This window comes from Sinocyclocheilus rhinocerous, unplaced genomic scaffold (genome assembly GCF_001515625.1).
Source record: "Sinocyclocheilus rhinocerous isolate Xijiao unplaced genomic scaffold, SAMN03320098_v1.1 scaffold2852, whole genome shotgun sequence".
Classification (NCBI taxonomy): domain Eukaryota; kingdom Metazoa; phylum Chordata; class Actinopteri; order Cypriniformes; family Cyprinidae; genus Sinocyclocheilus; species Sinocyclocheilus rhinocerous.
In genome coordinates, this window is record NW_015646497.1 from 90,028 (window position 1) to 104,126 (window position 14,099).

The 14,099-nt window shown below is 39.4% G+C and overlaps 1 protein-coding gene across 2 annotated transcripts in view; it reads left to right on the plus strand.

Moving 5' to 3' along the window:
• The first annotated feature begins 5,187 nt into the window (after positions 1-5,187).
• Positions 5,188-14,099, plus strand: part of LOC107707906 (cingulin-like protein 1) — a 32,666-nt gene continuing 23,754 nt past the window's right edge. Inside the window, exons 1-5 of one of the 2 annotated variants that reach the window (XM_016512020.1) lie at positions 5,188-5,309; positions 7,681-9,330; positions 9,428-9,522; positions 13,415-13,520; positions 13,966-14,067. In XM_016512020.1, the coding sequence (XP_016367506.1) occupies positions 7,732-9,330; positions 9,428-9,522; positions 13,415-13,520; positions 13,966-14,067 (1,902 nt within the window). In that variant the 5' untranslated portion in view covers positions 5,188-5,309; positions 7,681-7,731. The remainder of the gene's footprint in view (positions 5,310-7,680; positions 9,331-9,427; positions 9,523-13,414; positions 13,521-13,965; positions 14,068-14,099) is intronic. The other variant, XM_016512022.1, reaches the window with a different exon arrangement.

Sequence of the window (14,099 nt, forward strand, 5' to 3'; positions counted from 1 at the left end):
AAAGAAATACTCAAAGTAACCACATGTTATATGTTTATTTGTAATTGTATACAAAGCATCTCTCTAGGCTTCATAGTAAAGCGTATATTTGTCGTGTGAAAATAGAAGGATGTTCTAAGTTACTTAGAATGGCTTTGTCTTTCCCCTCATGCATTGAAGTACTTGATACTTGATCAGCAGAATGTGAGCGCAATGTCTGTTCGAAAAAAGAGAAGCTCTATGAATTCAAACGCTGTGAAGCATCAAAATCAGCAAACAGTGGAAATGATGAACAAAGCCAGTTTGGATCAGGATTTTGCTCTGCCGTCATTTGTTTTCTTTGTAAATCTGAAGAGAGCAGCAGTCACCACTTTCATTTTATAATGTATGAGTTTTTCTTTAAGACCAAAAATGTTTTTTTTTTGTTTTGTTTTTTAAACCGTCTTGCTTTGGATCTCTTTTTCTGCCCTGTCTGTTTGTCTTCCATGCGTTCACACCACTGAAACAAGACTGCCACATTCTCATAAAAACCACTCTCTCGAATACGAAGAACAAAAGGAAAGATTTCAGAAAATCAGCATTATTTTCCTCCTGTGTTTTTTCTCTTTCTTTGCTTTGTGGAGAGTTTCCTTCCTTAACAAAATGATCGTGAAATCCACTAGTCTTTGTGGCCTTGTTATACATTTCAGTATTCAAGAGCTTGTATTTTTGCCGGCTGAAAATTAATCGAGGTTATGAGTCATCTCTTTGTCTGTTGTTTTTGTTTTCTCTGTTTTTTTCCCCTTCTTCTTCTTTTTTTTCTGTGTTCTGTTTTTCCTCTCTTGGATATGTTAGATTTTGCTGTATGCCCTGATGCTTTCCCTCATAACAAAAAAAATAATGAAAAGGATAAAAAAAACATTTGGTTTATTTTTCACTATAGTTAGTCTTTTATACAATAATATTGTAAGAACATTTCTTGAATTCTAAATATTACTCTTTCTAGATTTTTGAAATCAAAAGTTTTGAGTAAAAAGTTTCTTACTTTATTTTACTATATTAGATAGTAAAAAAAAAATGTACGGTTATTTACCATAACTTGTCCATTATTATAAAAAAGATTATGGATAGCATCTTAAGAACATAAGTAGGATTGTAGCTGGCAGTCTAGTACGTATGGGGTATTGTACGAGCTCGATGTTCCAGAGGATGTGCTCTCCATCTCTGTCTCCAGTCTGCATTGTTGGTTGATGAACGATCTGTACCCATGTCAAAATTCAAGTTATTGTCAATGCACATCAGAAAACCAGCAGTAAGAAGTCGAATTCTTTTTTTTCTGTCTCTGTAACAGAAAACACAATATGTATATAACATTTATGTAGCAATAAATGTGCCATCTTTTTTTAACTCTATTGTATGTGCCTTTATTTCCCTCTTTCAGCATTTGGTTTTCATCTACAACTTCATACAGCAAAACTGGATTAAAATACGTAACTTCATTTCACTCACATCTGAATTATTGAGTCAAAGCTTGGCATTACGACTGCTGGGCTTTTCAAAAGATTTTGGACATATACAAATAAGCTTAAAAAAAATCTCATGTCATTCCAAACCTGTATGGCTTTCTTTCTTCTGTGGAACATAAAATATGTTTTGAAGAATATTAGTAACCAAACATTTCCCATTGAATTCCGTTGTATGGCCAAAAAATATAATGGAAGTTACAGGAAATTAAAACTGTTACCAATTCATCAAATTATCTTTTTTTGTGTTGAGGGTGAGTAAATGATGACTTCATGATGATTTCTATTTAAACAACTGCACAAACACTGTTCATTTGTCATATTTACAGTTAGTTTTCTTTATAAAGCATTATGGAACCCTTTTCTGTTTTCAGTAAAGTGTAAAAAATGCACAATGCAATATTTAGGTAAAAAAAAGGTTTTATTATTTTGCTTTTATAAAATAGTCTGTATAGCTTTTATTGTTTGAAAAAATGTCTTTGCACTGAGAAAACATTTTCTTTTTAAAGTAATTCAGATTTCAGTTGTAAGAGTTCAACATCTGTCTTTAACTTGACTGAAAGACAAACACACTTTGCGTCTCTAGTGAATGATCATGGGAAAATAGCATTGGAGTATGACACTGACTGCCGCTCTTTCATTGCGGGGTGTGTGCATATCCCCACGTATTCCCAGTGACTTTGCTTCCTAATTCAATTATTTGTTTTTCCCATTTCTGTGTCAGTTCTGAAATATGGGAGCATCTGTTTTGTCCCAGTAGCGGTGAATGGTTTTCAGCCAGAGTCTTTCTGCGCAATGCAACTTCCAGCATACCTCACGAAACTCTAATAACAGTTCGCTCTGTTTATTTCTCATTTTTCATCTCATCCGTACATTTTTACTCAGTGACATCAGTCCTGGCTGTCCAATTAAAAGACTAAACTAAATCCCAGAACTCATCTCCTTGGCTTACACATCTGCCCTAAATTATGTCTCTGTACATGTGTGCGAGAGACGCTTTCTCATTGGATTTGTCCTGCGCTGACAGGTTGGGCCCCAGATCTGCTGTGAGACAGGAACGGCACTGGGGAAGAGTTGCTAAATGCTGGAGAGACCTCGGCCAATTCCGACTCTGTCAGCCTTCCAACACGACACCTCATCTGGAGGTCGCTCCAGCTCCGCTGGCTGGGTGGGAAGGCTTTGTCCCATTTCCTCCCCGTGTGTGTTTTTGTGCGACTGTGTGCATATTCCTTCCTGCCTTTATCAAAACCGTGCCCTGGAGTGTTTACTTGCAGTCAGCTTGAAAAATGGGCAATGTTTTATAAGCATGGGACCACCGTGTTTGCGAGCTGACTTCCTGTGGATCTGGCTGCCTGGGACAGCCCAGCGAGGGAGTGTCATGGTGGGCTTGCTGACAGGAGCATCTTGGCTTCTGCTGCTGGACCGCAAACAAGGATGCCTCAGGCTGACATGCATTTGATAATGATGTTCCTGCTGACTCTTTTCCTTTCAGTGAAATCGCTATTAGGTTCATGATTGATGACCACAGTTAGGGCTCTGTGTACCACACTTTTATATTTACCAGATTTTATATTTAAAATTCATGAACTGAATTCTTCTAAACAGGTACTAATGCGATACTATTACTAATACTTGCTCATATTACAGTATACTAGTGCTACGGTTCTGCTTATCAGCCAAACCATGACCACTAGTCAAATTCTGTTCACTTGGTGTCCCATGGCCTTTTTTGAGAGATGTTTTTAATGTGAGAGCTGTTGAGAAACTATTCTTAACAAAAAAAATTAATCTTGGATGAAAAGTAACATCTTTAAATGTTGATATCCACTCCTTAAAATTGATATTTTGGTCTGTCCGGTCAGTGTCAGAGGTCTTGAGTCCAACAATTCAGAATCATACATTTTTGCTTAATCTGTTGGTTGGATTCAGTTGACTGTAATAAAAATATTTTTTAATTATAAACTAATTTCAATCTCAAAAATCTATGTTTGTCTAGGTCTAGGCAAGCAACTTAATTATTTGTCACTGTTAGTGTAACGCATTACAATTCAGAGACAGTAATATTGTAACGTAACTAATTACTTTCAAAAGACAGTAACTAGTAATATATAATGTATTACATTTTGGAAGTAACTTGCCCAACTCTGTTGATAAATGATTGCTTGTGAAGTTATCACCCTGTAGTGCCCCTCCAGTCGGTGACCCATTTGTCTTCTCATATTAGGTTGAAGCAGAGGTTTTCTTCTTCACTGAGATAAATCTGGAGGTATAATAGAAACACTTGGGAAAAATATTGTTTCTTATTTTCCCAAACCGTTATGTCTGTCACAGCCAGATCTGATGAGATCTGTTAGCATGCACTCTCAGAACGCAGCCAGTGCATCTTCCCCAGTACAGCCATCGATCTGTACAACAGTTTTGTCATCATTTAAGTTTTGGTGAAGTTTAATTTATTCAGTTGTAATTTAATTGATTTTTATTGTTCTATTAACGTTACTGGCCTCGTCTCGTTATATTTTTCTATCAGTTTTGTGGCAGTGTGAATACACTAGGGTGTGTTAAAGTGTGTTTGGCATCACTGTAAGAGTCGATCGTTCGCATTATGTAAATCTGCTGTCTGCAGTGTTCTATCACTAGATGGCGCTGTCAGTTTAAACAGCTGTCAGGGCATCGTTTAGTCAGTGTGTAATGCTGGGTGAATATCTGCAGGCCAGATAACACAGAGCAAGGAAAAATACAACAGTACGCGGTATTGCGTATTCATAATGCTCTTAGGTAATCTGACATTTCTATGACATCTATTTTTGGTATTTTGAAATTCGCTCTAGCACTGCAAAATGTAATTTAGGCAAATATATGGGTTTTTCTTGACATTATTAGGCTACATAAAAAATCATAAAAAAACAACTTGAATTTTTTATTACTTATTTTATTGTAGCACCAAGACAAACTCTCAACAAAATTATTTCATGATGGTGATGGTGGTGATGATGCGGAATGATGGGGGAAATCAGTACATTGGCCTATATACCATTGAATCATTAAATAATTAATTACTTAATTCCACACCAACATTAAACAATACACAAAATTATAGGCTGTGGAAATTAACCAAGTGGAATAAACTATTTATTTTATTTTGGTTTGATGAAACCACATTTGATTCTTTCTCTAAACTTTGACCTCATACTCCCACAACTTGTGTATTTTTATTTGTAGCCTAAATTATTATTATTATTATTGTTATTATTATTACTTTTTTGTTTTGCTTTTTACTTGACAAGTTCAATTAATGAAAAGAAAAAAAAAGAATTTTAGCACAAATAGAATGTTTTTGAATTATTAGTTCACTAAATGTATTGAGGGTTTACAATTTTTTTTCAATACTGAAAAACCAAGGGACATTTGTTCCCATCTTGAAAATGGCCCATATACTTTCTCTGTCCTGTTATAATAATTCATTATCACATGAAAACCCTTGATTTCACCGATACTGGAAGCACACGGGCTCGGATGGCCTACACCCAGTTTCTGCGCATTGTGATCAGGTGAAAAGCGAAATGCGCTCTGATCGTCAGAGTCCTGTGGAGCAGATCCGCTGATCGTGGATCAGGCAGCGGCGCGGGGCGGAGTGAGTGATGGGTGTGGGCGGGGCTCTGCGCTCTTCAATAACCCGAGTGCGTGAAGTAAACCTAGTCTGAAAACAAGACGTGCAACAAGTGACTTTGACCAACTGAGAGGAGATGGAGCTTTCGCTTTGTGTCACAGCTGTTTACAGAGCTTGATCAGCAAATAAACGCTTATTTTTTGGATAAACGACAGACAGCGGTGAGTGCTGATTTTGGGTTTTGTTTTTATTTATTAGTGTGCGAATCTCTGCTGTTCTAGAGGCATTTGGGCAACATGGTAGTAGGTGAAATAAAGTGTATTAAAACATTGAAATGAAAGTTTATAAACTTAAATGAGCAGCCAAACAGGTAATGTTCTTGTATTGTAAACCAAACTATATTATTAAACTGCAACTGCAAGTGCTTTGAGCATCTGTTAGGATGATTGTTTGGTATTAATTACGCAAAATATTAATTAGTATGCAGAAAGCAATTCAACAAAAAATAAATAAGTAAATAGATAAATACAACTTTTGGCTCAACCATATGCATGTTTTAGATGCATAGAAATGTAACCCCCAAAATAAATAGTTGCATTATTCAACATGATTAGATTTGCAGTGTAGTGTAAACCAAAATGTAAATTAATTCACTTGCATTAAAAACATTAAATTAATCTGGTCAAACAGTATCGATGCAGTCTGCCTGATGTAAGTAAATGCGAAGGAAAGTTCATTGTTAGATGGCTGAGTATTCCTGCTATCCCTCCTGACAAGAGTTATGGTGTTTGCTCTGTCATCTAAAGATTGATTATCCATAAACCTTATTGTTGAAAATTTTTTGTTGATGCTCTGTAGCTATAGCCGTTTTTGGTCTAGATCAGATTTAGTTGGTAGCGAGAGTTAAACTTAAGACAGTTTCAAAAGAAAAACTCTGTTTTGAGTTTCCCTGGAAGAGGAATGCAGGTGGAGGCCTGGTTGCAAGAGTTGGCCCAGCCTGAGTTAGCTTCCCTGTCAAAGCTACACATTTCCAGTGGGCACAATGAGAGGAAAGGAGCTACATTAACACCATTGAGTCCCTCTGCACATAGTACATGTGATACAGGAGCTGAAAGAGGCTATTGTGTCATATCCCTTTTTCTGCAGCAGAGCTCTGTTCCTTGTGGATAAGGGGGCTTGCCGCTTTTTAACTTGCCCTTATTGTTCTTTCTCATCCCCCTCTATGGAGCTGGAAAGTTTGAGTCTCTTCTGCTCACTTGAGTGTGTCGGACGATGAGATGAACTTTCCTTTTTGGCTTGTTTGTTTATGATGATGTGCTCGTTTGGTGTTTTTGTAGTAGTTTTTATTCTCAAGACTTTAGGTCTTCCAATCCTATGCTTTCAACCTGTAGGCTCTAGTGTCACCTTCATTCTTCATTGAACGGATTCTTTACTTGCTCATTGAAAATGAACCAATGCCGTCTTTGTTTTCTTCATTGTCAAGCCCTCAGGGATCTCACAGGTTGCATGCATCGTAATACACTGCATGCTTTGGTCATACCATTTGCTGTTGCAACAAAGACATCAATATGACTCATGCAATCTTTTGTTGGCTTTGAGGTGAAAGGATGTTATCAGTGGGGTCCAGAAGAAACTGATAATAGTCTGTTGCCTGGTGTGATGCCTGTAGTGGGGTGATAGTTTTGCAGCTTTGTGTTTTGCCATCCCTGAGGCACAATACTGTTGCTCATTGCGTATGTCACTGAAATTCTTTGGACGTGATGGCACTGTCAAACATAGTATGAGTGCAACTGGGTATTTTTGATTATTTGGAGTCAAAATTGGCAGTATTTTGAACAAGTTGTACTCCTAGAAACAAATTATATGAAAACGTCTTCACTGCTATACTTTAGTTTATTTCCATAAAAGATATGAGCTCTTGACAGACAATTTAGTCACCAGCTGTTTCAAGACAATTGAATACTAAATCTGACTTCCTCTGTTTTTTTCCCCTCCACTTATCTTTCTAACGCAGCCCCCATACTGTACAGTGACATCATTTACTTTTTTTTTTTGCCAATGTTTGTTTTTGTTGAGATGTAATCTACATAGCACAGTCAGCAATGTCAGTGTGATGTGATTGAGATTATAAAGTCTGAAACCGGGCTTTTTTGCGTGCTTGCCATGCTCTTATGAAGTTAGCGGTCATTATTGCACTGTTTGAAATGGCATCAGATATTTTAAGTCGTCATCTAAATCAAGTTCCTTGGAATAACTACAAAGACTGTGGCACGTGCCTGTGTCAATGTTTGTCTCAGAATAAATTCCAAACACTGAGCAATGAAAGTCTTTTCAAGGTCCTGTTTTGTCCAAACAACCTTTGTTTGTGATGGAGAATCATGCTAAAATCTTTACTTTGGATTTGGTTTGGGGTCTGAAAAGCCTTGCTTCCTAAATTTTGCACAATTATCTTATTTTAAGTCTTAAAAAGATAAACCATATGGCATAAACAAAGGCTGTCAGACAGTCTCATTGTGGTCTTTTAGAATTGCAAAGATACCGTAAGCATCACAGACTACTTGTGTAATAATGAGATTATGGCTTTGTTTGCAGAGGTGAGCCGCTCCACAGAGAGGGATTTGGTTGTTTCTCTCAGTGTTCCTGATGGAGTCTTATAGAGTTAGCGGCATGCCAAACACTGGACTGTCACAAGGCTATACGCAGCCTTCCCGCTCGAGAGGCCAGACCAATGGTACTTATGGCCTCAGTATCAGAGTTCAAGGAATAGATGGACACCCCTATGTGGTCCTCAATAACCAAGACAGAGGTCCGAAACCCTATGCAGTTCCACAAAACAATAATGGATATATGGATTCTGAAAGCCTGTCCAATTATGATGAATATGATTTCAAAGGAAGCCGGAAGAATCTTTCTGAAGGCCCATATATGGATTTTATGTCTCCAAAGCTCCATGGAGGTCCTCACAATGGGACTTCCGATCCTAAGAAGCAGTACAGTCTGTTAAACTTCCAAAAGCATCCAGAGATTCTCAAGCCATATGATCCTGAGAGCAATACTCTCGATAGCTTTCGAAGTCTGCCTTCAGTTGAGAATCGAAATACCTACCCAGGATCCCTACCCAGAGCCAACTCCCCAATCGTAAGCCAAGCCAGATCCTCCAGCAGTGTTCCAGAAGCATCTTTACCAGATGACAGGGGACACGCCCAACCTCAGGTTCGTCCCCAGACACTCCCGTTCAATGTCCAACCTCAAACCAGTCCAGCCAAAGACCACGTTCTGTCACAGCCTCAGATCAAACCCCCTGTGCAAACACAACCTCAGGTTAAGCCACCATTTAAGACTCCAGTGCCCTACCAGACTCCGTCTCAGCCTTCACAACGCCTTCCAGTTCCTCAGCCATCTACAATAGCCAACAACCCCAATGACCAAACCAAGGCCTCTTCTAGACCTTCCAGCTCAGTAAGTAGCGCAAACTCCAGTCTGGAACGAAGTCGACGTGAACCAGATGTGTTGCCCTTGCGCCGTGTTGACTCCAGTGGCCCAGTGCTGCAGTCTTCCTCCTCCCGAAACTCCTCTCTGGGCTCCACCACACCAACCAAGGAAGACCAGTTGGACCAGCTTTATGCAGAGACCATCAACCGCCATGAGAACCGGCGCTACATCCCGTTCCTGCCTGGCACAGGGCGTGACATTGATACGGGTTCAATTCCAGGTGTGGATGAGCTCATCAAGAAGTTTGACAGCAAAGAGACTCAACAACGTAGGGGTCGGTCAGGGCGGAGGAATCGACTTAACCCAGAAGACCGCAAGCGTTCCCGTAGTGTCGATAGCGCCTTGCCATTCGGTCTTGGGGGTGACTCTGACTACTTGGATGAAGTTAGTCGGAATCGAGGCAGGTCTACAGAGCATCTCCTTCGCCCGTCACTGCTCCTGCAGAAGGCCGCTGGAGTGAAGACCTCCCCCATGTCGCCAACTTCCACTGTCGGACCCAGGATAAACCTAAGAAGCACAACACAAGTTAAAAGTGCTCCAGGCTCTCCTCAGGGCACAGTCTCCAACTCTTCAGCTGCTATTTTAGGATACAAGAATCCCCAGAGTCATCCCTCTGTAGCACCTGTAGAGAATAAAAATGAAGAGGCCAAACCATCACAGGGTATGAAGTGCCTGTCAAGTGTGAAAATGGGATCAATTTCTCGTCCCGCTGTCAATGATAAAACATCAAGCACTGAAGTGGATGCTCAGGTAAGAATGAGGTCTTCCTCTTTGCTATTCTGACATATTCCCACCATTATGGGGTGACCAGTAATTTGTTTTATGCATGTATACATTATTTGCCCAGGTGACACCTGATCTTCTGAAAGGTCAAGAAGAGCTTTCACAACAAACAAATGAAGAGACTGCCAAGCAGATATTATTCAGTTACCTCAAAGATGGGTGGGTGCACTTTTCAAATTGTTTTGTTAAACATAATATCAATAAATTCAAAATAGTTTTTTTTTTTTCAAAAACATTAACTTAAAATATTTATTAATTGGTCATTGGCAAATGAGAGTCCATGATAAAGAAAGGGGAAAACCCTTTTAAAAATCTAAAATCTAATATATGCATACCATATTCTAAAGAAGTTTCGATTTAATGCATGCATATTTATAATAACTTTTAAAAACATTTCTTAATTATTATTATTATTATTATTATTGAGGGTTTTTTAGGTTTTTAGGAGTGTTGTCATTTTATTGGAGTATTGACATTTTATTTATTTATCCTATTATTATTGGCCTTAACAAAGAGTCATGAAGGTCTGCAGGGCTCCTCTATAAGATTTCATTTCCTTTACTATTTTTTTTTCTGCTACATGTTGGTTTCACCACTTGACTTTAATCTGGCACACTAAAGTTTTTGACAAATTAAAACAGCGAAAACAGCGACCTTATTGCTCTATGGTTGTTTCCTACTCAATAGTGTTCATTCTTTTTCTGAGAAGTGAGAGAAGTGAGATGAATTTAAGGTAGTTTCCACATAGTCTGACACATAATGATAACACTACAAGAATTTTACCTCCCCTACATTGATTTGTGTACAGTAGAATCATCCACTCACAACTTGCACTCCCACACCTCTATCTCACCCTTTCAAGGAAAAAAAACATGTTCTTAATGTTCCTCCTCTAACATCTTACATCAAAATGGCAAGTCATTTCAAAAAAGCTGCTTGTTAGATGTTCCAAACCGTTCTTTGCCTTACTGCCAACGACTCAAATCTGTTATTTTGCTCTGACTAAATGTCCACCCAAAACAGCACTGTTTCCTGCTCTAATCTAATCCTGCATGATCACTGCACAGCTTCAAACGCATGCTGTAGGTGCCCGACGGCCCAACCTGCTCTAGTGAATAGCTGAACCCGTGCCCTCCCTGAACTCCATATTCTTGATGTCAAAAGTTCCGCCCTCTCTGTATTCCTTATTTGTTGAATGGAGGGAGGTAAGCAGAGCGGATTATACACCAGTGTCTGTGAACCCTCTGAAGCCTTGCAGATGTAGGATCAGATATCTTCTGGTCAATGGCAACCTTTATTAACCAGCCCTACACACTGAGGTAGTGGTTAGTTACCATTCAGAGGCACGTGCCGTATATGCACCAAGGTCGTGGTAGTTCTAATTGAGCAAAACTACATTGTCAGCGGTGTTGTGACATGACACGTCTGTTGGCGACAGCAGCTTACGTCATGAAACCGTTAATGACAGTCCGCTCTGTGGGAGGTGTGTGTGTGTGCATGAAGGAGAGGCGGTGCTGGTCTGTTGGTTTCTCCTCTCTCTTTGTGAAATCTAATGATACGCTTTAGTCTTTATGCATGGCAGTAACCCAATGTTCTTTGCTTTTCCCTGATGCATCACTCGAGTGCCCTGGGAACATGCGGGCGTCTGCGTCCCTGCTCAGACACACATTCCCAGACATGTGACTTGTTAAAAGAAGGCAGTAATTAGGGTGGGCAGGTCATGAGGTGACACATCAAAGCTTGAGTACTCTGTACTCTCCACGCAGGCAAAGAGCCAGGCTGATTTTTCCCAGAAATATCAGGGATTATACTCCGATCCAGTCACTCTCACACACACACACACACACACAAACACAAGTTAAAAGTGCTCCAGGCTCTCCTCAGGGCACAGTCTCCAACTCTTCAGCTGCTATTTTAGGATACAAGAATCCCCAGAGTCATCCCTCTGTAGCACCTGTAGAGAATAAAAATGAAGAGGCCAAACCATCACAGGGTATGAAGTGCCTGTCAAGTGTGAAAATGGGATCAATTTCTCGTCCCGCTGTCAATGATAAAACATCAAGCACTGAAGTGGATGCTCAGGTAAGAATGAGGTCTTCCTCTTTGCTATTCTGACATATTCCCACCATTATGGGGTGACCAGTAATTTGTTTTATGCATGTATACATTATTTGCCCAGGTGACACCTGATCTTCTGAAAGGTCAAGAAGAGCTTTCACAACAAACAAACAAATGGACTGCCAAGCAGATATTATTCAGTTACCTCAAAGATGGGTGGGTGCACTTTTCAAATTGTTTTGTTAAACATAATATCAATAAATTCAAAATAGTTTTTTTTTTTTCAAAAACATTAACTTAAAATATTTATTAATTGGTCATTGGCAAATGAGAGTCCATGATAAAGAAAGGGGAAAACCCTTTTAAAAATCTAAAATCTAATATATGCATACCATATTCTAAAGAAGTTTCGATTTAATGCATGCATATTTATAATAACTTTTAAAAACATTTCTTAATTATTATTATTATTATTATTATTGAGGGTTTTTTAGGTTTTTAGGAGTGTTGTCATTTTATTGGAGTATTGACATTTTATTTATTTATCCTATTATTATTGGCCTTAACAAAGAGTCATGAAGGTCTGCAGGGCTCCTCTATAAGATTTCATTTCCTTTACTATTTTTTTTTCTGCTACATGTTGGTTTCACCACTTGACTTTAATCTGGCACACTAAAGTTTTTGACAAATTAAAACAGCGACAATTGTGTCCTTATTGCTCTATGGTTGTTTCCTACTCAATAGTGTTCATTCTTTTTCTGAGAAGTGAGATTTTTCTTTGGAATTTAAGGTAGTTTCCACATAGTCTGACACATAATGATAACACTACAAGAATTTTACCTCCCCTACATTGATTTGTGTACAGTAGAATCATCCACTCACAACTTGCACTCCCACACCTCTATCTCACCCTTTCAAGGAAAAAAAACATGTTCTTAATGTTCCTCCTCTAACATCTTACATCAAAATGGCAAGTCATTTCAAAAAAGCTGCTTGTTAGATGTTCCAAACCGTTCTTTGCCTTACTGCCAACGACTCAAATCTGTTATTTTGCTCTGACTAAATGTCCACCCAAAACAGCACTGTTTCCTGCTCTAATCTAATCCTGCATGATCACTGCACAGCTTCAAACGCATGCTGTAGGTGCCCGACGGCCCAACCTGCTCTAGTGAATAGCTGAACCCGTGCCCTCCCTGAACTCCATATTCTTGATGTCAAAAGTTCCGCCCTCTCTGTATTCCTTATTTGTTGAATGGAGGGAGGTAAGCAGAGCGGATTATACACCAGTGTCTGTGAACCCTCTGAAGCCTTGCAGATGTAGGATCAGATATCTTCTGGTCAATGGCAACCTTTATTAACCAGCCCTACACACTGAGGTAGTGGTTAGTTACCATTCAGAGGCACGTGCCGTATATGCACCAAGGTCGTGGTAGTTCTAATTGAGCAAAACTACATTGTCAGCGGTGTTGTGACATGACACGTCTGTTGGCGACAGCAGCTTACGTCATGAAACCGTTAATGACAGTCCGCTCTGTGGGAGGTGTGTGTGTGTGCATGAAGGAGAGGCGGTGCTGGTCTGTTGGTTTCTCCTCTCTCTTTGTGAAATCTAATGATACGCTTTAGTCTTTATGCATGGCAGTAACCCAATGTTCTTTGCTTTTCCCTGATGCATCACTCGAGTGCCCTGGGAACATGCGGGCGTCTGCGTCCCTGCTCAGACACACATTCCCAGACATGTGACTTGTTAAAAGAAGGCAGTAATTAGGGTGGGCAGGTCATGAGGTGACACATCAAAGCTTGAGTACTCTGTACTCTCCACGCAGGCAAAGAGCCAGGCTGATTTTTCCCAGAAATATCAGGGATTATACTCCGATCCAGTCACTCTCACACACACACACACACACACATACACTATCAACACACACTTTGGCTCAGAGAAAAGGACTCTCAAACCATCTGAATGAATTATGAGCATTTGTGTCATGTTTTGCAGGAGCAATGATAATGATGACACCACCAAGAGGAAGGTCAACCTGGTGTTCGAGAAAATCCAGACCTTGAAGTCACGGGCCGCTGGGAACGTGCAAGGCGACAACAAAGTGAGCCGTTGTTGTGGCATTGTAATTGGGTTCAACAAACAGCTAAGACTGTGAGCCTCTTATAAGAGAGACTTAAGTCTATCTCTTGGAGAAAGTATAAAGGCTGACTGCGGTTATTTATTCAGCGAACAGCATAGTCATGGCTAATGTTTAAACGTATGCAAGCAAATTCAGACAAGAACCTAGCTTTTTTACTTAATTTGTTAATTTATAAAAAAAAAAAATTAACACTCACACCTACAAAATCATAAAATCTTGTATATGGAAAGACCAGCTTAGAGTGAATGAGCATTATAAATTCCCATCTTTTGAAATATTTATGATTAGAACAGAGATTTTTCTTGAGAACCTGCTGTTTTTATTCAGCTTGTATGTGAATCTGTATTGAATCACTATCATATAGTGCTAAAAAGAGCTCTGTTGCTTATAAACCTTCCTCTTTCAGTCTCCAGACCTTCCAGCCCAGGCTAGAGCCCTTCAGGAGCAGAAAGCAGAACTGGAAAAAGAAATCGCTGATCTTAAGAAACAGCTTGAGGATGAAAGCAAGGTAACGGTGAAACTCTCTCTCTCTCTCTCTCT